General features: G+C 44.6%; 1 protein-coding gene across 1 annotated transcript in view; it reads right to left on the bottom strand.

Moving 5' to 3' along the window:
- LOC126263512 (lachesin-like) overlaps positions 1-22,410 on the bottom strand; it is a 242,988-nt gene extending 220,578 nt beyond the window's left edge. Inside the window, exons 1-3 of the mRNA XM_049960605.1 lie at positions 22,184-22,410; positions 18,094-18,191; positions 16,309-16,415 (exon numbers count right to left, since the gene is read on the bottom strand). Coding sequence (XP_049816562.1) covers positions 16,309-16,415; positions 18,094-18,191; positions 22,184-22,410 — 432 coding nt within the window. The remainder of the gene's footprint in view (positions 1-16,308; positions 16,416-18,093; positions 18,192-22,183) is intronic.
- Positions 22,411-24,181: the final 1,771 nt, after the last annotated feature.

Genomic DNA, 24,181 nt, shown 5'->3' with positions numbered 1-24,181 from the left:
CCACTGTTAAATAATGACATGAGAGCTCTAGTTGCTTGAACTGTTTTTAACGTTCCAAGTACTCGCGTGAATTTCGTAGCTCTTTATAACTTGAAACTTCCTAGCAGATTAAAACTGTGTACCTGACCGAGACTCGAACTCGGGACCTTTCCCTTTCGCGGGCAAATGTTCTACCATCTGAGATACCCCAGCACGACTCACGACCCGTTCTCACAGCTTTAATTCCACCAGTACCTCATCTCCTACCTTCCAAACTTCACAGAAGCTCTTTTGCATTAGCAGAAGGTTCGCAGGAGAGCTTCTGTAAAGCTTGGAAGGTAAGAGACGAGGTACTGGCGTCATTAAAGCTGTGAGAACGGGTCGTCAGCCATGTTTGGGTAGCTCAGATGGTAGAACACTTGCCGCGAAAGGCAAAGGTCCGGAGTTCGAGTCTCGGTCCGGCACACAGTTTTAATTTGACAGGAAGTTTCATATCAGTGCACACGCCGCCGCAGAGTTAAAATCTCATTCTTTGTAACTTGTTAAAATATTTTTGCGCAGTATGTTTATCTGTTTTTGTTCCATTGGATAGCTATCCAGTGACGATGTTTCTAAGACCTAAACAGGTTGATACTTGAGGTTTTCAAGAAAAGAGCTGATAGTTATATATGCATTTCATAAACCTAAATTGATTCACCTTTTACTCGTATTTTTATCTCTTAACATGACAACACTTCATTCCACAACTTCCATATCGACAAACGTGTTACGAAAATGAATTTTTGACGTACTAGTCCATTTATGTATAATAATACATAAAGAAATTACAGAACATGCCTGCGAGTGGGCATTGATGAATTCAGTGGGGGAAGTTGAAAGTTTCTGCCGGACTCGAACCTGGATGTCCTGCTTACAAGGGAGATGCTCTGACTACTGAGCCATCTGGACACATGTTAATTGACACTGCAGGGACTACGGTAGCACGTCTCCCGTCAGACCCAAATTCTCATCTTACCCACACATTACACAAGTAGTGTCCCTTGCACAGTATCCTCATTACTCGTGTCACTTCATCGATTCCCAAAAGAGGTCGGGCCTGCTGTGCATCTGTACTGATGAGATCGTTGGCCATCTCGCCTTGTGTCTGTTCTTTCTGATTTCAATCAATGCCCACTCGCAGCCAAGGTCTATGGTACCTTTGTGTATTAACTCATATCTGTTACTGGATCAAAAATGATGTCTGTTCTTTCGGACATGTGTGACCATGAATATGAATGTATTAAATTTGAACTTCGTTCTATAAGATATCTAGCACTGCAGTCTAAATCAAAGAAGATAACGATTTCTGGCTCGATGAATATATGGGAATATCGACAGGAGCTCAATGTCGTACACATGGATTAGGACTAGTTATGAATAGGAAATAATGTCAGTGCCAACATTACTACGTGAAAGTGAATCTTGGGTAATGAAAAATTACAGAATTACAGAAATTGGACAGGTAAATATTGCTTCAAGGAACTTAACTGCGCAGAAACCTTGGTATGACGTACTTCAACTGACCAGCGAAAGAAGAGACTACAAACTCACGCGTGACGCTGGTTGCCGTAGATGGGCATTGCAGAAAATAATCCTTGCGTACTTGAATGACGAAGACAGTTGCCGATTAGAACTTCAGCTTGGTTCTGAAGCGCGCTTTTAAATAAGACTATTTGTTCACTCACTTATGCTTCTCTGCTCGTGTACAAGTTTATATTCAGTTTCAAGTCCGCATACGTATCTGTATGGATTACATCCAGTTTAAATAATATGAAAGTCGTACTTTCATTATTATCATCATCATCATGTGGATTACATTAACGTCATCCTAAAGGTGATGACGATACTACTGGGACGGTGGAATTTAAAACACGAGTGACTGAAGCAGAATATTGACCGTTTTTATTTGTTTATTGTCAATAATGTTTCACTGAATCACGCCAAAGGATCAAGAGAACGTAACATGTAAAGTGTTTCGGGAATAATGTACAAATAGGTCCGCTACAGCAACAATTCCTAATGAACCATACTGGTTGGAGCCCTTGCGGAATACGGGTTGGTTATTTATCGAAGTCTTGTGAACAAAATGGAATTGTAAAGTTGGTTGGAAACCAGATAAATGCCATAACGATTGTAGCAAGAAAATCAGTCGACTACCTATAGGTCAGGTGAGGTCTGTCATCATGATTCAGAAAACTCAAATACCTATTTATAGAGCGCAACGAAGCTGTTCCTTTTTGTAGTTTAACCTGTCTCTTTCCCTTTTTGTATTATCTCGTTTCACTACCACAGTCAGACTTCCAACACTTCACTATCCGCCGACAAGGACTCTTGGTGGGTAGGTGCTGAAATGACAACATTATTTCGATCAAACTTCTGGAGGAATACGTCGTTCCGCAGATATGTTCGATTCTTTCCATGAGTTAAAGGGGATTTCATAACTTATACGAAAGATGCGTTGTGTTAATACTCAGCTGCTTCAAATGTCATTATTAAGATAGTACAAACACAACGGCAGCCAGTTAAACATTGTTGAAATTAATTATAATTATATGCAACTTACAGCAAAATAAAGGTATATTGCTGACGAATAACCCAATCGTTTGATTCCACTACCTTGCCTTAGTTACTGCCAGAGATCAAAGTGAAATTTCAAAATTATTTTTTGGGAGCTTCTTGCTGATGCTGATGTTCCTGAAAATCCATTAACACCTCTCTCTCTCTCACACACACACACACACTCTCCCTCTCTCCCATTGTCGTAACTGCAAGATCTATAGATATGCTGTAACACTGAGGACACAAAGAGGTTATCGAGAGTCCCAGCGCTAATAATACCAGTCGTGGACTACATAAACTCCAAAAACCTATCGATGATACTGTAATGGAGAGTGTTTTGTGAGAAACTTAGTGCACTGTTCTATATCACCTTTAAACATTACCGACTGATGTTATGCTCACCCTCTATGAGGGAGGTATTTGTAGCGACGGAAGCAGGGTACAGAAAAGAGAGCAGGAAGACAAGTGTCACACAGGTACCACCGTGAGCCAGATATTTTAAGATGTTAGATACCCTTATGAAGACAATAGAGAGCAACTGTTGCAGACGCATCTGCTTAGTGACATGCATAGCCCACTTCTATCCCGATTCTTCTTAAAATTCACGGATTTCATAGCCTAATGACTTAGCGGTTAGCTTCGAATTTAATTGATGGGAAGCAAAGGTTCTGCAAATGTATAGACTATATATACCTTGAATTGCTCCGTTGGGTGGAGGATAACGGATTCCTTTTAATAGGTCAAGAGTCAATTACGCACAGGAGGCTTCTACAAGGGTACCGGGGGCTCAGTACAATAGATTGGCTGCTTTTTTGATTAGACGATCTCAGGGAAGCACAGAGAGAGCTTCAGACTCAAAGAGTGCAAGTCAAGACTTGTTCCATTTATGTAGCACTTTCTGTTGAATAAATGAGTAAATTTGTTTCTACATGTACATCATACACCCCTGGAAATTGAAATAAGAACACCGTGAATTCATTGTCCCAGGAAGGGGAAACTTTATTGACACATTCCTGGGGTCAGATACATCACATGATCACACTGACAGGACCACAGGCACATAGACACAGGCAACAGAGCATGCACAATGTCGGCACTAGTACAGTGTATATCCACCTTTCGCAGCAATGCAGGCTGCTATTCTCCCATGGAGACGATCGTAGAGATGCTGGATGTAGTCCTGTGGAACGGCTTGCCATGCCATTTCCACCTGGCGCCTCAGTTGGACCAGCGTTCGTGCTGGACGTGCAGACCGCGTGAGACGACGCTTCATCCAGTCCCAAACATGCTCAATGGGGGACAGATCCGGAGATCTTGCTGGCCAGGGTAGTTGACTTACACCTTCTAGAGCACGTTGGGTGGCACGGGATACATGCGGACGTGCATTGTCCTGTTGGAACAGCAAGTTCCCTTGCCGGTCTAGGAATGGTAGAACGATGGGTTCGATGACGGTTTGGATGTACCGTGCACTATTCAGTGACCCCTCGACGATCACCAGTGGTGTACGGCCAGTGTAGGAGATCGCTCCCCACACCATGATGCTGGGTGTTGGCCCTGTGTGCCTCGGTCGTATGCAGTCCTGATTGTGGCGCTCACCTGCACGGCGCCAAACACGCATACGCCCATCATTGGCACCAAGGCAGAAGCGACTCTCATCGCTGAAGACGACACGTCTCCATTCGTCCCTCCAATCACGCCTGTCGCGACACCACTGGAGGCGGGCTGCACGATGTTGGGGCGTGAGCGGAAGACGGCCTAACGGTGTGCGGGACCGTAGCCCAGCTTCATGGAGACGGTTGCGAATGGTCCTCGCCGATACCCCAGGAGCAACAGTGTCCCTAATTTGCTGGGAAGTGGCGGTGCGGTCCCCTACGGCACTGCGTAGGATCCTACGGTCTTGGCGTGCATCCGTGCGTCGCTGCGGTCCGGTCCCAGGTCGACGGGCACGTGCACCTTCCGCCGACCACTGGCGACAACATCGATGTACTGTGGAGACCTCACGCCCCACGTGTTGAGCAATTCGGCGGTACGTCCACCCGGCCTCCCGCATGCCCACTATACGCCCTCGCTCAAAGTCCGTCAACCGCACATACGATTCACGTCCACGCTGTCGCGGCATGCTACCAGTGTTAAAGACTGCGATGGAGCTCCGTATGCCACGGCAAACTGGCTGACACTGACGGCGGCGGTGCACAAATGCTGCGCAGCTAGCGCCATTCGACGGCCAACACCGCGGTTCCTGGTGTGTCCGCTGTGCCGTGCGTGTGATCATTGCTTGTACAGCCCTCTCGCAGTGTCCGGAGCAAGTATTGTGGGTCTGACACACCGGTGTCAATGTGTTCTTTTTTCCATTTCCAGGAGTGTATATCGATTTCAGTCCCATTCGGAAAATTCGTTAGTGGTGTGTAGAATTTTTGTCTTCGGGTTTATTTTGTTGGCTTCCACTTGCACAGGCAACGGCCTTGCCGCAATGAATACACCGGCTCCTGTGAGATCACCACAATTAAGCGCTGTCGGGCGTGGTCGTCACTTGGATGGGTGACCATGCAGGCCGCCATGCGCTGTTGCCATTTTTCGGGGTGCACTCAGCCTCTTGATGCCAATTGAGGAGCTACTATACCGAATAGTAGCGGCTTCGGTCAAGAATGCCATCATAACGACCGGGAGAGCGGTGTGCTGACCCCGCGCCCCTCCTATTCGCATCCTCCACTGAGGATGACACGACGGTCGGATGGTCCCGGTAGGCCACTCGTGGCCTGAAGACGGACTTGCACAAGGAAAAACGACCATCATAAAAAAGTGAGAGAAATCGGAGATACCAGAGAAAGACTTAGATTGTACTTTTTCATGTTCTATTCGAGTGTGGTACGCTGCATAATCAGCCAAACACTTACGTGGGAATCGCACGGTGTTTATGTTGAAGTAGACGATGTAGAAGTAGCTTTTACCTGCTATTATGTGATTCCTAAATAGGTCTGCTTTACTTCCAGAAGAACCATACAGTTTGGTGCCTACAAGGACGAATTTTCATCGTTACATTCAAGTTTCTGGTGAATTGACTTGAAGAAGTTGGATATCCGCAGACGTCAAGGTGCGGCGGAACTTTTGTGCGTCACCTGCCCACGAGCACAATTCGCTAAAAATCCGTTCGTGCCAGTGGAAGGCAGGTGCACAGCGCAGCTTTCGGAACCCACGCGTGAAATCTGGCCGCACTAAGCGAGCCTCACAGTTCGTGCAGCCGATTCCAATTCCGCTGAAACAAATAGACTGTGCTCCTCAGCGAGCGCCCAGAAATTGGACTGCATAGCGACAAACAAGGGAGGGCCCCCTGCATTTTTACGGCTCAATCAATTTGTCGGCACTGCCTGGGACGACAGAAGAATCCAATTAGCTGCGGTGGGGCCGGTGCCGGCCGCCGGACGCTCCCACCGCCCCCGGGCCTTCTGCATTCAGCCGCGTCCTCGCAGTTCATCAGCGCCGCCTAGCATGTATGAGAGGCTGCAGGCGCTGCTGCTTAACAAGCACCGGACACCCCTGTACTTCTTGAAAAATCCGTGCCCGTAGGAGAAAGAGCGACCCGGCGAACAACACATCATCCACAAAAAACTGTATCCACGTTTATGGGCATTAGGCCGTGGTCCAGTGCATATTTCTATGCCTAAAGTTCTATCTTTCAATGCTAGAGACATAATCAAGGGCGAGAAAAATGGCAATTTCTAACTTAAACGTCCTCAACCAGTCAAAATATTTATACGCATCCTTACAAGGGTCCAGACATGACGTCATCACACTGCTGTCACACGAGTCGTAGCTACATCTATTACGAAGCCTGTGGAGGTTACGTTTTGCCGCTGTTTGCTTCACCGCTAAAGGTCACATCAGTTTCAATCCTTCTTTTCTTCGGTTGAAGTTGTATTTGTGGCCGCGCGGGATTAGCCGAGTGGCCTAGGGCGCTACAGTCATGGACTGTGCGGCTGGTCCCGGCGGAGGTTCGAATCCTCCCTCAGGCATGGGTGTGTGTTTGTCCTTAGGATAATTTAGGTTAAGTAGCGTGTAAGCTTAGGGACTGATGATCTTGGCAGTTAAGTCCCATAAGATTTCACACACATTTGAACATTTTTTGTTTTTTGTTTTTTGTATTTGTGATTTCGAATTTCTAGGGCTCTATGTAGATCCTAGCACAGAATTTTCTCGTTATGAGGCTACTGAAGGATGAACGTTTTAACTGTTAAAAACCATCAAAAGCCAAGATAAAAAATATTTTGTGCGATTTTAGCTTTTTAATTGTTTTTGTCCTATCATAGAAATAACAGGTGATCAAAAAGTCAGTATGAATTTGAAAACTGAATAAATCACGGAATAATGTAGATAGACAGGTACAAATTGACACACATGCTTGGAATGACATAGGGTTTTATTAGAACCAAAAAAATACAAAAGTTCAAGAAATGTCCGACAGATGGGGCTTCATCTGACCAGAATAGCAATAATTAGCAAAACAAAGTAAGACAAAGCAAAAATGGTGTTCTTTACAGGAAATGCTCAATATGTCCACCATCATTCCTCAACAATAGCTGTAGTCGAGGAATAATGTTGTTAACAGCAGTGTAAAGCATGTCCGGAGTTATGGTGAGGCATTGGCGTTGGATGTTGTCTTTCAGCATCCCGAGAGATGTCGGTCGATCATGATACACTTGCGACTTCAGGTAACCCCAAAGCCAATAATCACACGGACTGAGGTCTGGGGACCTGGGAGAAGCATGACTAAAGTGGCGGCTCAGCACACGATCATCACCAAACGACGCGCGCAAGAGATCTTTGACGCGTCTAGCAATGTGGGGTGAAGCGCCATCCTGCGTAAACATCGTACGTTCCAGCACGTGTTTATCAGCCAGGCTGTGGTTCATGCGATTCTGTAACATATCGGCGTACCTCTCACCCGTCACGGTAGCAGTGTCAAAACCAGAATCACGCATTTCCTCGGAGAAAAAAGGCCAGATAACGGTAGATGTGGTAAATCCAACCCATACCGTGACATTCTAGTCGTGCAATAGAGTTTTCCACGACAGTTCTAGGATTTTCGGTAGCCCAAATTCTGCAGTTGTGGGCGTTGACAGACCCTCGGAGCGTGAAATGAGCTTCGTCGGTCCACAACACGTTACTCATCCAATCGTCATCTTCCGCCATCTTTTGAAAGCTCACACCGCAAATGCCTTCCGCTTCACTAAATCGCCAGGTAACAGTTCAAGTTGCCGATGGATTTTGTACGGATAGCATCGAAGGGTACGCCTCAGTGCCAATCGAACAGTAGCGTACGGAATGCCGGTGCGACGTGCGACTGCACGAGCGCTGACTTCCCCGTGCATAGACGAACCCGCTACAGTCTCCATTTCTTCCTGAACTGTCTCTGCAGCATTACGCCTTGTGCTCTGTCGGCCACTACGGGGTCTATCGTCTAAACAACCCGTGGCTTCGAACTTCGAAATCATTCACGCCACAGCTGCATTTGTCAGCGGACCTTTACCCGTTCGAATCCCCTTCCTACGGCGATAGGATCGTAACGCTGAACTAGAACATTCCCCATTCTGATAATAGAGCTTCACTAAAAGCGCCTTTTCAGGTAACGTCAACGTGATGCGACTGCTGGTGCATCTGATCCTCTCTCTCTTTTTTCTTTTCCTTTATTGTGATTTGAACACCTCTACAAAAGGTGGGCTGTCAGCAGCATCCTACGCCGCTCTCCAGCCACAGGTTAACAATGAAAAAATATAAAGAAGGCACAGAAAAGACGGAACAAATTGGCGGGCAAAAGACAGTAGACACAGAATACAAAAAAAACACGAAGCTGGTCAAACTCGACGAAAAACACACTAAAAACTGTCGGCACGGCGCACAAAAACTGACGAGTTCGACGGCACAGGTGAACGTAGGAGCGTGACGGCGAACACCAAAAACAAACACGATGGCACACACACGAGAAACTGATGGTGATGACCTCCGGCGCGCGAATGTCCACGTAACGTGTGCGAGTCAACGGACCTGCCAAGAAGGGAAGAAGGGGGAGAGGGAGGGAGAGGGGAGAGCAAAGATGCCAATGGCAGAGGAGATGGTAGGAGGAAAGGAGGTATGGGGGTTGGGGAAGCCCGGGGGAGGAGTGGGGAAAAGGGGAGGAGGGAGGGAAGGGGGGAGAGAAGGGGAGAGAGGGTGCCCATAGGAACAAACACAGGAAGAGGGAGGGAGGATCAAAGTTGGTAGGAGGGGTAGATGAAGGGGAGGAGGGCATCATCAGGAAGGGGGAGCTGGCGGAAGCCACCTTGGGAGAGGGTATGGAGAGTGGAGAGATGGAGAGCAGGTGGGATTTGGAAATACAGGCGCGGCAGCAGATGGGGGCGGGAGAGGATTGGAGAGACCAGCAGGTGAGGAGGATCGAGTTTACGGGAGATGTTGAGGATCCGTATCCGTTCAAGGAAAAGGAGGAGGTGGGGGAACGGAATAAGGTCGTACAGGATGGTGATGTAGAAATCGAGGAGGCAAAAGGAAGGGGTGGTTTTACCTACAATGATCGCCTGGGTTTTGGAATGATTGATCTTAAGTAACCACTGGTTACACCAAGTGGTGAACTGGTCAAGATGGGATTGGAGAAGGTGTTGGGAGTGCTGCAGGGTGGGGGCAAGGGCAAGGAAGGCGGTGTCATCGGCGTACTGGAGAAGATGGATGGGGGGTGAAGGCGGCGGTATGTCCGCCGCATACAAAAGGTACAGAAGAGGGGAGAGGACGGAACCTTGGGGCACACCGGCAGAGGCGAAAAAGGTGTAGGAACCCATGTTGTGGATGGTGACATAGGAAGGACGTTGGGAAAGAAAGGAGCCGATCAGATGGACGTAGTTAACAGGAAGGGCGAAGGTTTGGAGCTTGAAGAGGAGACCGGAATGCCACACACGGTCATAGGCTCGTTCAAGGTCAAGGGAGAGGAAGTTAGCGGAGCGACAGGAATTAATCTGTTTGGAGAGGAGATGAGTGAGGTGTAGGAGAAGGTCATAGGAAGAGAAGGACGGCCGAAAGCCACACTGGGTAGCGGGAAGGAGGCAGTGCTGGCGGAGATGCTGGTGGAAGCGTCGGGTGAGGATGGATTCCAGGACCTTGCTGAAGACCGAGGTAAGGCTGATGGGACGGTAGGAGGAGACAGCGGAAGGCGGTTTACCGGGTTTAAGGAACATCAGGATACGGGAGGTTTTCCACAGGTCGGGGTAGTACCCAGTGGACAGGACTACATTGTAGAGCCCGGCCAGGGTGGAGAGGAAAGAAGCAGGAGCTTCACGAAGGTGGCGATAGGTGACACGATCGTGACCAGGAGCGGTGTTGCGTTTCGTGCGGAGTGTAGCGATGAGGATTCTCTCTCTCATTACACCTCCTTTTATACACGATTGTCATGCGCAGTCACTGACGTTTTTGGTGTCCAGCGCCATCTATCTGACATTTTGTGAACCTTTTTTCGGTTCTAATAAAAACGCATGTCATTCCAAGCATGTGTGTGAATTTTTACCCCTCTATCTACATTACTCCGCGGTTTATTAAGTTTTCAAAGTTATACTGACTTTTTAACCACCTGGTATATTGATGCTGGTAAATCCATAGTGTTATAGAAACAAATTCGGTAGTTCTCTGGTCCCCGTGCATGATCTTAATGTTCCCAGGTGACAATTGCTCATGTGTTCATTAAAATGTATGCTAATGCTTCTTTTTATAGTTTCTATGTACACTTGATGGCATGTACGAGACATTTTAATACTCTGCGGTACCAAGTAGCGGTCGTAACTCTCTTGCAATGTTCAAATACTCGCGCACCTTTCTTGTTGCTTCAGACGCTATCTCAGTGACGTGTCGTCTTAGTACGCAACGGATACGTTCTGGGGCTGTTTTTAAGAATGTGAGGATAAATTTCCCTTTAGTTGGTTCTTTATCAGAGTAGCGATTTCCTCTGGTTCAGTTCTTAAATGTCTCAGGTCGTCGGCTAAGAGCTGCGGTTCAGGGACTGTCTTAGCTTGGTCTGCCAATGCTTTGACTATTCTGCATGGGATGGTGACTGGAATTTATCTGAAGGTATCTAACTGTGGTAGTGTCCACCCCTGGTAGCTGAGTGGTCAGCGCGACAGAATGTCAATCCTAAGGGCCCGGGTTCGATTGCCGGCTGGGTCGGATATTTTCTCCGCTCAGGGTCTGGGTGTTGTGTTTTCCTGATCATCATCATTTCATCCCCATCGACGCACATGTCGCTGAAGTGGCGTCAAATCGAAAGACTTGCACCCGGTGAACGGTCTCCCCAACGGGAGACCCTGATCACACGACATTTACATTTATTTTTATCTGTGATAATGGGATTTTTGTAGACCTTGTGCACTAATGTTCCGACTGTTTCCTAAGTAACTGTAAATCTGACCCTTTTTCACTTTCGTTGTACTGAAATTACTATTAAAATCAGCATCACCTAGAAAATTTTGAAATTTTGGGAGTTCTGTCTCTCGACTAGTCCATATAACGAAAGTTTGATCAGTTCATCAACTAACCGAAATCAACTTTAGAACTTCTTCTCCTTCGTCAGAAGGGTTGCTTCATCAATTTTTTCCATACAAAAATTCACTCCAACTTCGATAAGTTGGTTTGCAATAGCCACGCCAACGGACTGCTCATAGAATTTGTTGTCCCAAAGAAAATAAGTTGATGTAATATAATGTTCAAAGTTCTCGGAAATTATTTTGATGCTCCTCTCCACGCTAGTCTACCCTGTGCAAGCCTCTTCATCTCTTTGTAACTGCTGCCACATAATCCATATTAACCTGCTTACTGTATTCATCTGTTGGCCTCCTACAATTTTTACCGTATCACACTTCCTTCCTTACCAAAATAGACTATTCCATCGTGCTACAGGATATCTCCTTTCAACAGGTCCCTTGTTTTAGTCGAGTTAATTCCGTTTTTCTCTTTTTCAGTAAAGTAGCACCTCATTAGCTACTCGATCTACCCGTCTACCATTCAGCATTCATCTGCAGCACCACATTTCGAGTCACATACTCTCTTCTTGCCTCGGTTGCGTCAGTAGTCCACGTTTCACTTCCGCGCAACACCATATCTCACACAAATACATTCTTCTCCATGGTTAACATCCTTTCCAATTTTCTCCTTAGTTTTCTTCACTTCTTGCTAAACGCACAGATTAAATAACATTAGTATTTATTATTAAAAACAGTCTTGATCACGATCAATTTATCAAAGTGACCGGTTTCGACCACTACTGTGGTCATCTACAGACCATTGAGTAGGAACCTCTTTCTGTTGTTGAGTAGTGATTCTCCAACAGAAAGAGGTTCCTACTCAATGGTCTGACGATGACCACAGTAGTGGTCGAAACCGGTCACCTTGATAAATAAATCGTGATCAAGACTGTTTTTAATAATAAATATTTGTAAGACATTGATCACTGCCTTTCCCGTAATGTATTCAAAAGTAAATAACATTAGGACTGAGCTCAGACTTGTCTGATTTCCTTCACGAACACTGTTTACCATCTCATGTCCTTCGACTGTTGTAATTGGTAATAGGTTCTATGTAGAAGTTGTAGATAACCTTTTGCTCCCAGCATTTTACCTTTGTTACCTATATAATGGATTCCTGTCAATATGTTCAAAAGCTTTCTCCAAATCTAGAAATGCTATAAAGATTGGCTTGCATTTCTTCAGACTTCTTCTAAGGTAAGTCACAGGGTCAGTAGTGACCTGCGTGTTCCTACATTTCTCCAGAACACAAACTGATCCTCTATCGGGTCGATTTCTACCACTTTTCCCATTCGTCTGTAAATAGTTCGCGATAATATATCATAAGCATGACTGATAGTCCTGTAATACCCACACGTGTCGGTACCTGCCACCTTTTGAACTGGAATTATAATATTCTACTTGAACTGCGACGGTATTTCGCCTATATCTTTCACAGCAGGCGGAACAGTTTTGTCTTGGCTGGCTCTTCCAAGAATTTCAGTAACTCTCAGTGCATATCGTCTCCTCCGGGAGCTTTGTCTCAGTGCTGTGAAAATTCTATGTTGCAGTATCGTGTCTCTCATCTCATCCCCCTAATACCCCTCCTGTGATGTAACAAGAAGCAGAATGGCTGGGTGGCACGGTGGGTAACCATAACTTTAAATCTTTTATTTAACAAGATGGCAGAGGATTTTTATTACAGCCTGTAACACCAGTGCCTGAATAACAGTAAACTATTAATTTAAATCCAAAACTAGCTAACAAGCCTCAGAGATATTAACCATAATATCAAAAACAATAACAAAATGAGCTTTAATTGTGACCTGGCTGATTGGAAAATGAACTGACTGTACACAGGCCAGAGCACCAAATATAATCTTACTATAACACTGAGAACTTACGTATACTAAGGTGCTTTGAATAATCATACCCACAGTCTCTGCTACATAACATTATAACAATGAGGCGTAAGGAATTTTGTTGCAGTTCAAAATTGCAATAGGATGAGAGAACTTTTACAATGAAGTTCCCAAAGAAGGCCTTGTGCTCAAAATGGACGTCATGGGCAACAACAAGGATATGCAAGGTTCATAACGCAATAATAGCAATAGGGAACAGAGCGGTATTTACTACATTAGATCAAACACATCGAAATGTGGCAGGGTTTGCTGTATTTAACCATGCTTACGTCACGTGGCAATGGTAAAATAATATAACTCGGTGGTTCACTGAGTACTACTGCATGAATTGCGAAAATGATTGCAAGTACTCAGAATACCGGGTAATCTATAAAAAGAAGCCATTGTCAAGTGACAATTGTAGCACATACTAAGAACCTATTTACCCATGAATAATGTAATAGTGCTGACAGCTGTTTCCTATAAGCGTGAGACTGGTCATACAAGAGAAAGAGTTAGCAATGTTTACCGCCGGCCGCGGTGGCCGTGCGGTTCTGGCGCTGCAGTCCGGAACCGCGGGAATGCTACGGTCGCAGGTTCGAATCCTGCCTCAGGCATGGGTGTCTGTGATGTCCTTAGGTTAGTTAGGTTTAAGTAGTTCTAAGTTCTAGGGGACTTACGACCTAAGATGTTGAGTCCAATAGTGCTCAGAGCCATTTTTGAACAATGTTTACCAAATGTGGTAAACGTTCAAATTAAAGGTTTTATATTTCAGTCTTTGAGCACAATATCAACTCTTTAGACGATGACCGGTTTCAATCCGCAATGGCCATCCTCAGATCTTTTTAACACCATGTCCTAAAGTGATAAGGCAGGGTGTAAAAAAGATCTGATGATGGTCATTACGGACTGAAACCGTTCATCGCCTAAAGAATTGATATTGTGATCATAGACTGGAATAAAAAACATTTGACAGTATCGGATCACCCTTTGTATACGCGACTATGTCGCAGTTGGTGGTACATTCAAATTGGTCAAGACGCTGCCCCAATATGGGTTTATCACGAACCACCAGGAACACACTGTCCTGTAGCAGACGGCACAGGGCATGCCGTACTTCCACTGGTCCGACAGCAAACTCTTCTTTTCCGCAACGGAGTAGCCCGTGGCTACCGAGGTGTCCATTCAGATCCGTCCTGTAGTGATACTCCAGAGTTCCATCTCATGTTACTCAGTCGGTCACACTCCGAGTTATGGCCGATGTGTCCCGCTGGCCTCGTGTCAGCGCTGGTGTCGTTGCCCACTCCCTGACAGTGCCGTCATGGAGTCGTGCTGCCGCAGCTGCAACTCTGTCAGCACAGTTGTTAAATCTCCTGTGCCCAAATGACGTCTTGTAACGGTACACCCTGCACAGCCTTTCTGTATATTCCTTCCATTTCTCAGCTTTTCCTTCTTTGCTTAGTACTGAGGTTTTGATATACCTGCTTCTCTTTTCTTCCAAGTTCTCTTTAATTTTTCTATAAGCATGCTCTGTCTTTCCCCACTTTTGCATGCATCTGTAGCTTTGCCTTTTTCTTCTAGCCATTTCTGCTTAGATATTTTGCGTCTTCTGTCAATCTGTATTCCATTGAGTCTGATGAATTTGTTGCATTTCTGCATTTATTCCTTCCTTTGATTAAATTTATTATCCACTGTGCTTTGCTTAACTGTCTTCATTATTTATTTTTACCATGTCATACATTCTTTTAATCTCTTTATCATCTGCGTAACTAGTTGGAATACATATTTGTACTATTTTGGTGTGTGTTAGCTTCTTGGCCGGCCAGAGTGGACGAGCGGTTCTAGGCGCTACAGTCTGGAACCGAGCGACCGCTACGGTTGCAGGTTCGAATCCTGCCTCGGGAATGGATGTGTGTGCTGTCCTTACTGATGACCTCAGACGTTAAGTCCCATAGTGCTCAGAGCCATTTGAACCATTTTTTTGTTAGCTTCTTGTTCATCCTGGCTACTATGAAGCATTCACAATGCTGCCTACAGCAACTTACCTACGTTCCTATTTTATTATATATTAGTAAGCCACTCCTGCACCAGAGCTTGTAACGCAGTATTCACTAGACTAGAAGTCCTATTCTTCCTGAAAACTATATTTAATTCATCCTGTCCATTTCCCTTTTTAAATTCTCTCCCCTGATGAAATGCTAGTTTTGTTTTTCTGGATTACGACATAGTCATGAGTAGTCCACGCTCTAGTGGGGGTTGTTTTGCCTCCTGAATATTTTACCCAAGATATGTCATCATAGTTTGACCATACAACAGAGGTGTATGCTCTCTGGAAGAATAACAGCTGCTGTTTCCCTGGCTTTTATCCGTTAGCAACACCAGAACAGCAAGACATTGTTGGCTTATGTTAAGAAATCGCACATTTTTTGCAGGTGATTTCGAGCATCAGTAACGTATTTTTTTAAATTCATGACCTAAATGTTTATCAATATTTCGGTATTACAATCCGTATCGATACCGAGATGATAGTACAAATAGAAATTGCAATTGAAGATCATTAAACATTTGTATGCAACACATTTCAAAAACTAATGTTACAAGGTCAGATCGATCTGCAATCCAGACATTTGCCCCACTAACCAAGGAAAAGGCCTAGCCACAAATATTATTCCGTGGTAACTTCAACTATGATATCTGTATTGTTCAGTCATGCAGGACCCCACGTTGGCAATGTCCACCCATTTTTTATGAGGGGAGGGATGCCATATCTTTTACGAAAATACTTTGGAAGTGTGATACCCATTAAGGGGAACCATACAACATTAAAACTGACCGTAGTACATCTTACTCCGAACTCTAAGTATTTTCAATTTTCCATAAAATGATCTGGTCCAAGCCATATTTCTCCTCTTAAAAACTGATTTATTAAAAAGTGTCAATTTATATGCTGAGAAAAATGACTGGGACGATGGCATCACGCTCATAAAGCAAAAAATTATCAGTGGCGCAAATGCTGGCTGTGAGAGCTGCACAGTACGATCAATTGTGCACACTTTCTGCATGGTACTGCTAGTGCTGTTAACTGTTCATGGTATATGTAAATTACCACACTCGTGTAAGGCCCTGCATTTAATTAGACTGATAAAACAGTGATCTCTGCCGTCGTAGTAGACATTCCCTGCGACTTTGGACATGTTTGGACGATTTTTATTCATCCAGTCGCAGCAGTTTCCGCAGTGTAATCGACAACATCTGAATGGTTATCGTCAGACGGAATTCGTATAGCAGTGAGAAGCACTTACCCTGTAGCCCCCCAGGTGTCGAACCTGGCACGTGAAGGTGGCGTCCCGGCCCACTGCCACCGTCAGGTTGGCCAGGGGCGCCGCGAACTCTGGCTGGAAGGCTGCTCCTGGAACAAAACACAGAACACCACGTGTGAAGTGGTGAAACAACAATTTTTTTCTAAAATTTTGTAACATAGATCAAAACTGTACAGAGGTTGGTGGAGTTTCATCCATTCTGTACTCAATTCTGGAACTTTCAGAGTAAACAAATATTCCAGAATTAGATTTTCACTCTGCAGCGGAATGTGCGCTGATTCCTAGGATACTAAATCTGTGTGCCGGACCGAGACTCGAATTCGGGACCTTTGCCTTTCGCGGGCAAGTGCTCTACCAACTGAGCTACCCAAGCACGACTCACGCCCCGTCCTCACACCTTTTACTTCTGCTAGTGTCTCGGCTTCCACCTTCCAAACTTTACAGAAGCTCTCCTGCGAACCTTGCAGAACTAGCACTCCTGAAAGAAAGGATATTGCGGAAACATGGCTCAGCCACAGCCTGGGGGATGTTTCCAGAATGAGATTTTCACTGTGCAGCGGAGTGTGCGCTGATATGAAACTTCCTGGCAGATTAAAACTGTGTGCCGGACCGGGACTCGAACTCGGGACCTTTGCCTTTCGCGGGAAAGTGCTCTACCAATTTGCCCACGAAAGGCAAAGGTCCCGAGTTCGAATCTCGGTCCGCCACACAGTTTTAATCTGCCAGGAAGTTTCATAAACAAATATTATTTTGTAAGTTGCCTAAGTAAGGCTAAGTTATTCTGCACTGTAATAAAGCCTGTTACCTATGTTTACAGGTCTTTTCTTTCATCATTGTCAAGGAATTTCGAATACGAATAAGACGCACAAATTTGCTAACATGATTTATATCTTGTCTTATTCGATATTGTTGCAATATGCAAGGATATTACATAGAACTACACGGCTACATATCGCAGTATTAAATGGAAAAATCGATCGAACTGAGGATAGCAGCTCCGAATATTATTCACTCGACACATAAAATCGGGGTTTCGTTTATTTTTCCGAAACCTGGTTCCACCCCTGTCCCCATCCGCTATCCGCACCACACTTCCGAAGGTGAAGTTAGTTCTGAGCCGTTCCCAATCACCCTAGTGAGAACGAAAAGTGAGGATATGATACTAATTTCAGTTCTTTTTGTTTACAATTACGTGGTGCTTTTCTTCGAAGTACTACAGAGTCTCCCAGCGCTGAAATGTCATCAGAACAGCTCGGCAAGCCACGAAAACTGTAGATTTGAAACAAATAACGTCTTCGAATATTTTTCATGATAACCCCTTCAGGCTCCTATGAGCACAGTAGGTTTGTTGCCATAGTAACATTTCTGTTGCCATAGTAGTTCGTATAAGTGGGCTACAGTGATGTCAATCAGAGTAGGCCACATGTGATACACGAATTGCCTATTCTACTGCTGCCAATAACTGCCTTTCAATTACTGGGCTCATAATTAGGAAAGTGGTCGTGCAACGATTACAGGTGTGGCAAATTCCAGACACCTAATTGTTGAATCTTACGAAGAAGTGGTAGATACGATTGATGGTATTTTGACATAAAATCATCGTGGCGATTCCGCTGCTTTATAACTGAGCAAAGGTATGGCAGTGTTCAAAACAATGGACTCCGATTCGGCTCAGATCCCTGTCCAACCATCCTGATTTAGGTATTCTGTGCTTTCCCTAAACTACATAAGGCTTATGAAGCGGTGTTTCTTTTGCAACTCGTGCACCATCTCTAATGACATCATCACTGCTGCGACCATAGCCCTTCTTTGGTTTGCTCTTTGCTCTAATTGGAGGGACCCATTCCCTGTTCCGCATCCGTGACCTGTCACATTGGAGATTATGTTCACTAGGCTATTAATTATGCTCTGTATCTGGTAATTTCTTAGAAGTACCACTATACTGCGAGTGAAACGGCTGTTTCTAGAAATAAATAAATGAAACACATTTCTGTAATTCCGTCGTTTCCATTGAGCCGTGGGCTGCTGGCGTCGCGTTTCGAACTCCTGGCACCGCTAGCTCGATCTGTCGTGTGATGCCCTTCTGCTTTGAGGGCACTAAGATCTTTCGTCATGGTTGTTGATGGGGACGGGGCGTGCTGTGGTGTGGGAGCTGGAGAGTGATAATAGGGCGAGGAGAACGGTGTGAGAGGTCCACGCGGCGAGTAAGGTGAGCACTTGCCCAAGCATCTCGGGCAGGGAGTCCGGCGATTGGTTGCTGGGTATATTTGTGTGCCGATTTTAATCCGAGTGCGTAGATTCGTCAGCCGGGCCTGGAACGTGGGACACCGACGAGAGAGTAGAAGCCAGTTTCACTGTGCTGTATTCTGGACCCCTTTGGAATCGGTGAGCTTCAGCTTCGATTCCTGTAGGATTTTGTATTTCGAGGCCTACCTGTTATTATCTTATTGATACCTATAGGTCTGTTGCGGTCACTTCGACTTCTTAGCTGATCTCACCAGCAGTTGGTGCCTTGAATTGTGGCTGCAGTTTGCTGTTCCTTTGTCGGTACTGGCATTGGTTGTTAGTTAATAGGATATCTTATCGAACGCCTGGTAAGTACATGTCTCTTGTGATATGGCCGGGTGCCTCTTCCGAGACACCTTGGGGCACTGCAGACCTCGTCGCTCTGTTACTTGTATCGGCTTAGGAGGTGCCTGGGTCTAAAAATTTGCAATTGCTGAAGCTATGTAATTGGGTTTGGCAGCCTAGTTTTCTTTCGAGCGCTTAGATGTCTTTGTAGAGGCGGTATCTTGAAGTGGCGCTGGCATGCCGTTTGGCTAGTAATTGTAGCTTTCACGTAATTAGCCTTGCTGTGTTAATATTTCCTTTACCGGTCTGTATCCAACGGATAGGGCCTTGCAAGGACGGTTCTCTCGTTGTTATCTTCCTTGGCCTTAATGTTTGGTGTATTTTTGTGTTCCTTGCACATAAGCATTCTGTTGCACCCCTTGTGAGGAGGCAGTTCAAATTCTTGGTTACATAAGTGAAGCAGTTAGTCATGAAGGCCTACTGTGTCCTATTAAAGAAGGCCTGAGTGTTTTCTATTTGATAATTTTACTTAACTGAAGCTGTTGTTAAAGAAGGCCTACTGTTTTCTGTTTCGGTAAGTTTACTTAAACGAAGCTGTTATTATGGATGTCCTGCCTGTTAGTATTTTGTAATTTTACTTAACTGGAGCTGTTATCATTGAATTCCTGCCTCTTTTCTATTTGGTAATTTTACTTAACTGATGCTGTTACCATTGGAGGCCTCCCTGTTTTCTATTTGGTCATTTTATTTAACTGAAGCTGTTATTAAGGAAGGCTTGCGTGGTTTCTGGCTGGCTCTGAGCACTATGGGACTTAACATCTATGGTCATAAGTCCCCTAGAACTTAGAACTACTTAAACCTAACTAACCTAAGGACATCACACTACACCCAGTCATCACGAGGCAGAGAAAATCCCTGACCCTGCCGGGAATCGAACCCGGGAACCCGGGCGTGGAAAGCGAGAACGCTACCGCACGACCACGAGCTGCGGACTGCGTGTTTTCTATTTAGTAATTTTACTTAACTGAAGCTCTTATTGTAGAAGGTCTGTCTGTTTTGCATTTGGTAATTTTGCTTCTCTGCACGACTTCAAACTGCTTTAGATGCATTGGAGCCCCACCATGCACCTTGATGTTGGATATTTGGGAGAAGAGAAGCAATCCTTTTTTGGCTCTTCGCCTCTACCAGCAATCTTTTTCAGTCGATAATGTTATATCCAACGAGTATATACTGAGAAATAGACAGAATTACTTCACTAATGTGGTTTAATACTTCAAACATAGCCTCATAAGTTTATTCCTCCGAGTGCATTCGTAAGGCAAGAAACTCATCACTTGAGAAATATAAAACCAAAGGATGTATCTCAGAAACCATCCAACAAAGGAGTAGAAAGTCTTACTCCAAGAGTTATTATGAAAATCAGATGCTATTGTCACCAACTCACTGCCATCATGACAGGCTATCTCAAATTCCACAACGATCAGACACCAGAGGTTTGAATGACAAGTATTAGAAGCGACAGCAGGCTTCGCTTGCTTTATAACAATCAGTGCATCAGTAGACCATGCCACGTCAGGTGTTTCCTGATACTTCATTCTCCCGCGATAACAGTCATGAGAGGTGCAAAATAGATCCGGGAGAAGCGCTCTAAGGGCACATACTTTAGGTTTTAGCGTTTTAGGGTATTCACTCATTCACTGTGGTAGTGACACAGTACTCAGTATCATTATTAGTTAAGGAACTAAATGCGATATATTATAGGATGTAGTAACCGCAATGATGTAGATAAACGATTTTGGGTAATAACAACCAGACAGATGAAAAAATGGTACAATCACAATGTTTCTGTCTAATTGCAGCGGTGGTTAAATTAAATATTTTATTTGTGTTAATGTAACGAGATCTACAACTGAATCACAACCCGTCACCATACCTTTTCAGGATCTCTTTGCGTAGTCACGTTATATCTGTTCCCAATGACACATTCGGAACAAGGAAGGTGTCGTTTACTGTACGTTGAGCGGCAGCACCGAAGTGAAGCAAGTGAAGTCGTCGCCATGGACGAACGCGTGGCCTCAGTTTCGCACCGTTCCATAGCATATGTCTTCATCAAAATACCCATAGAAGAACTTCCAAGCAGAATCTCTCCATCAGAAGTGGTCGGAATGGCATGCATAACCGACATCAGTATAAGAGAAGCCTTAAGAATCTTTCATTGAAGTGAGTGAGGATCTAATGTAGACTTAAAAGCTGTGGTTGACTGAATTCTGCAGTTCTGGAAAGCAAGTAAGAAAGAAACCAAATTAGGGGACGCAAAAATAACAGCTTGCGTTTCGTGGTGGAAACAGTTTCATTTAAGATTCACACTTCCTCCTATTTTTTGCAGTAATTGTAAGTAGGGAGCTGATAACCACGATGTTGACCGTCCACAACAACAACAACAACAACAACTTTGGCCACTGTCACTGAAGATAAAAACTTCTGTGTTGTTAGGCAGCGTTATATCTCACATATACGATCGACATTTCGGCCCCTCTGCTGGGGTCTTCTTCAGGATAGTGTGGTGTTCAAAGTTTACCAATCATTCAGTGTTCGCAGTGGTAGGTTTCTCCCACTTTATATGCATTCATCCGTAAAGCATTGGAGTCAGTATTTCGTAGCAGTAACTTATCATACTGATGTTTCCATAACATTCACACCTTTAAACACTTACCTTCTTTGTAATTGGAATTATTACACTCCTTTGAAGATTGAAGGTATTTCGCCTTTCTCTTATACCTTCCTTATACTTTTCAAATCAAGAGGGATTATTGTGTCGCAGTAATACCTCTCAGGTATCTCAATAACTCAGATGAAATTGTGTCTCTCCAGCGAACGTATTTGGTCTCCTACAGCCTTACACGTCTGCAGATTTATATTCATCCTCTAGCTATTCCTGATTTGGCAAATGCCATGTGCTATGTTTTATTCCTACGTGTGTCAGTGCACTGTGTGACGAGATTGCCAGACTTTGATTTTTGTATCCTTTACATTCGAAAGAACTCACCCACTTCTCTCAGAATGAAGAATGGAAGTTTTCATGATGACTTACTGCACACACAACCTAGAAACCATTCTTCTATTCGGATTGCTTCCTGTTTGAAAGGGTCCATCACGAATAGTATCTGGATCTCTCTCGAGGCGCTAATATTCGGGTGATCGCTCAGGGGGAAGTGCGCGGTAGGTGCGCGGCGGACGATCTCAGGCGCGAGATGAGAAGCGAACCGGGCCGCTCATGAAAATGTACCGCAGCTCGGCCGTATAAATCAGAACGGTGTCGCGTCGCGTTATCTGGCTTGTGCGCACGCGCTCTGCGCAGCAGCTGCGGCTTGTGTTGCGGGCGCCCGCGCGCGCGGCTGCAGGGGACGACCGGCGCGTGACCGGAATACTTGTCACAGGCCCGAGGGGAACGGGCTCCTGATAAGGAAATGAAATGGCCCGGCCGAAACGACCCTGGCTCCCTTCCTCAAACATCTCATCTCTTCCGCTGTCTTTCAATCAACTACGTCTGTGGGCCCTAAAAAGGAGGGAAAAGAAAGCTTCCGTCCTCTCTGCGTCTCCTCCTTGCCATTCCAGCCGCATTCGACGAAACACGCGCACTGGAGCTGATAAATGTGACAAAGCCGACGCACTTGATTAAATTTGTCCCTCGCAAAGCAGCTTTGTCCTCGCGTCTGCTCCCTGTATCGGCCCAAGGATATCGGGTGCGACTGTGGGAACAGCACACAGGCGGTTACCGTTCTCTGGCTACAGAGGTGCTGGAGAGGAAACTTAAATCCAGGCAGGGTCGACAGCAAGCAGCGAAGGATGATGCTTCGCTGAAACCTTGAAGAACGATGTCTTACTGAAGATCAGTAAAGCACAATCACTGACAGAATTTAAAATCAATATACCTCTCTCTCTGTAAGCGGTCTTTTTATGATCCACAACATTCTTATGTTTAGGCTACTACTGCAAGCAGCCGTCATCAGGGTGACTGCATCAGGAGCATTGTCGACCACAAGATGCCCAACTCAATCTCCTTCAGTGGCTTCAATGATAGGAGTATCTTCTTTTGTCCTACAAAAGCCTAGCTTCGTCACACATCAGGTACTAAAACGATGAGCAGCATAATGACGTGAAAATACCAAATAAGTAGTTTATTTCACTGTTATTGATTCACTGCATAGAAGTGCTACATGTAAGCTTAGTGTAAAATTGAGTTAATGTCACTGTAATAAAGAGAACTGTAGAAAGACTGCCTCATATCTCATGTTGCTATATTTACGTTATTATAAAATTATTTTTTGGGTGTAATAGTCTAACATCAGAGCTAATGACATGTATGTCTGGTGCCTATGATCCGTAAGTACTGGTCACATTTCTTGCCTGCCTTGCCATTCAAAGATAAATGGAGGCATTTTTAAACGCTACTGTCTACCTATATATTGTTTTTATCCATTTTCATATAGTTTATAGAAAAAGGAAGCACTACAATGCAACAATAAGTATTCTAATTGTAATGTTCCAAACAGCAGTTTCAATTTAAAGTGTCCGAAACAGCTGCTACAGTTAATAAATACATTGACCGCCACGTATGGTAACTACCACGTTTAACAATTATTGCTCGAAATGGACAAAAGTTGTCAGATCGAGGAGGATCAGACATATCTCGGTAGTAAAACAAAAAGGAACTCTTAAGTTATGCGTGTAGAGCGCTAATAGTTAGGCACTACCTATGTCCTTTATGTATTAAGTATGCTGCACAATACACGTGTTTTCTTCCACAAGGAACCACTAGAAAAATAACGAAAATATTCCAGAAATTTAGTATTTTCATGTTAATGCTCTTCGTATTATGAATCAAAGTTTGAAATAAACAGCTGCATTTTTGAGTGTTTAAACTTCCAAAAATATCAAGTTCTTGACGTGTAAATATGCAGCAATTTGTGCTTTTGTCGTGAAATTGTTTTGAGATACGAACTATTCTCATTAGTTCATAATGTAGGTGGAAGGTAGTGGTTTACGATGCCAATGTGTACGACGGACTCCTAATGTACACTCAACTTTCTGAGTTTCACAAAAGAGGTACACTATTTTAATTTTGTGCTTTGTACTGGCAGGTTATTTGACCGTAACCAGTTCAGATTTGTGAACATATTCCAACATGTAATGCAGATTTACCACAGCTAGAGCCTTCAACATATTTATAGTGCTTTAATTCTCAACATTCTTTATTCTTAGTCTCCGTAACAGTGTGATGTAG

Source organism: Schistocerca nitens, chromosome 6 (assembly GCF_023898315.1).
Source record: "Schistocerca nitens isolate TAMUIC-IGC-003100 chromosome 6, iqSchNite1.1, whole genome shotgun sequence".
Classification (NCBI taxonomy): domain Eukaryota; kingdom Metazoa; phylum Arthropoda; class Insecta; order Orthoptera; family Acrididae; genus Schistocerca; species Schistocerca nitens.
The sequence above is the reverse complement of the archived record's forward strand: the minus strand, read 5'-3'. Positions and strand labels throughout refer to the sequence as shown.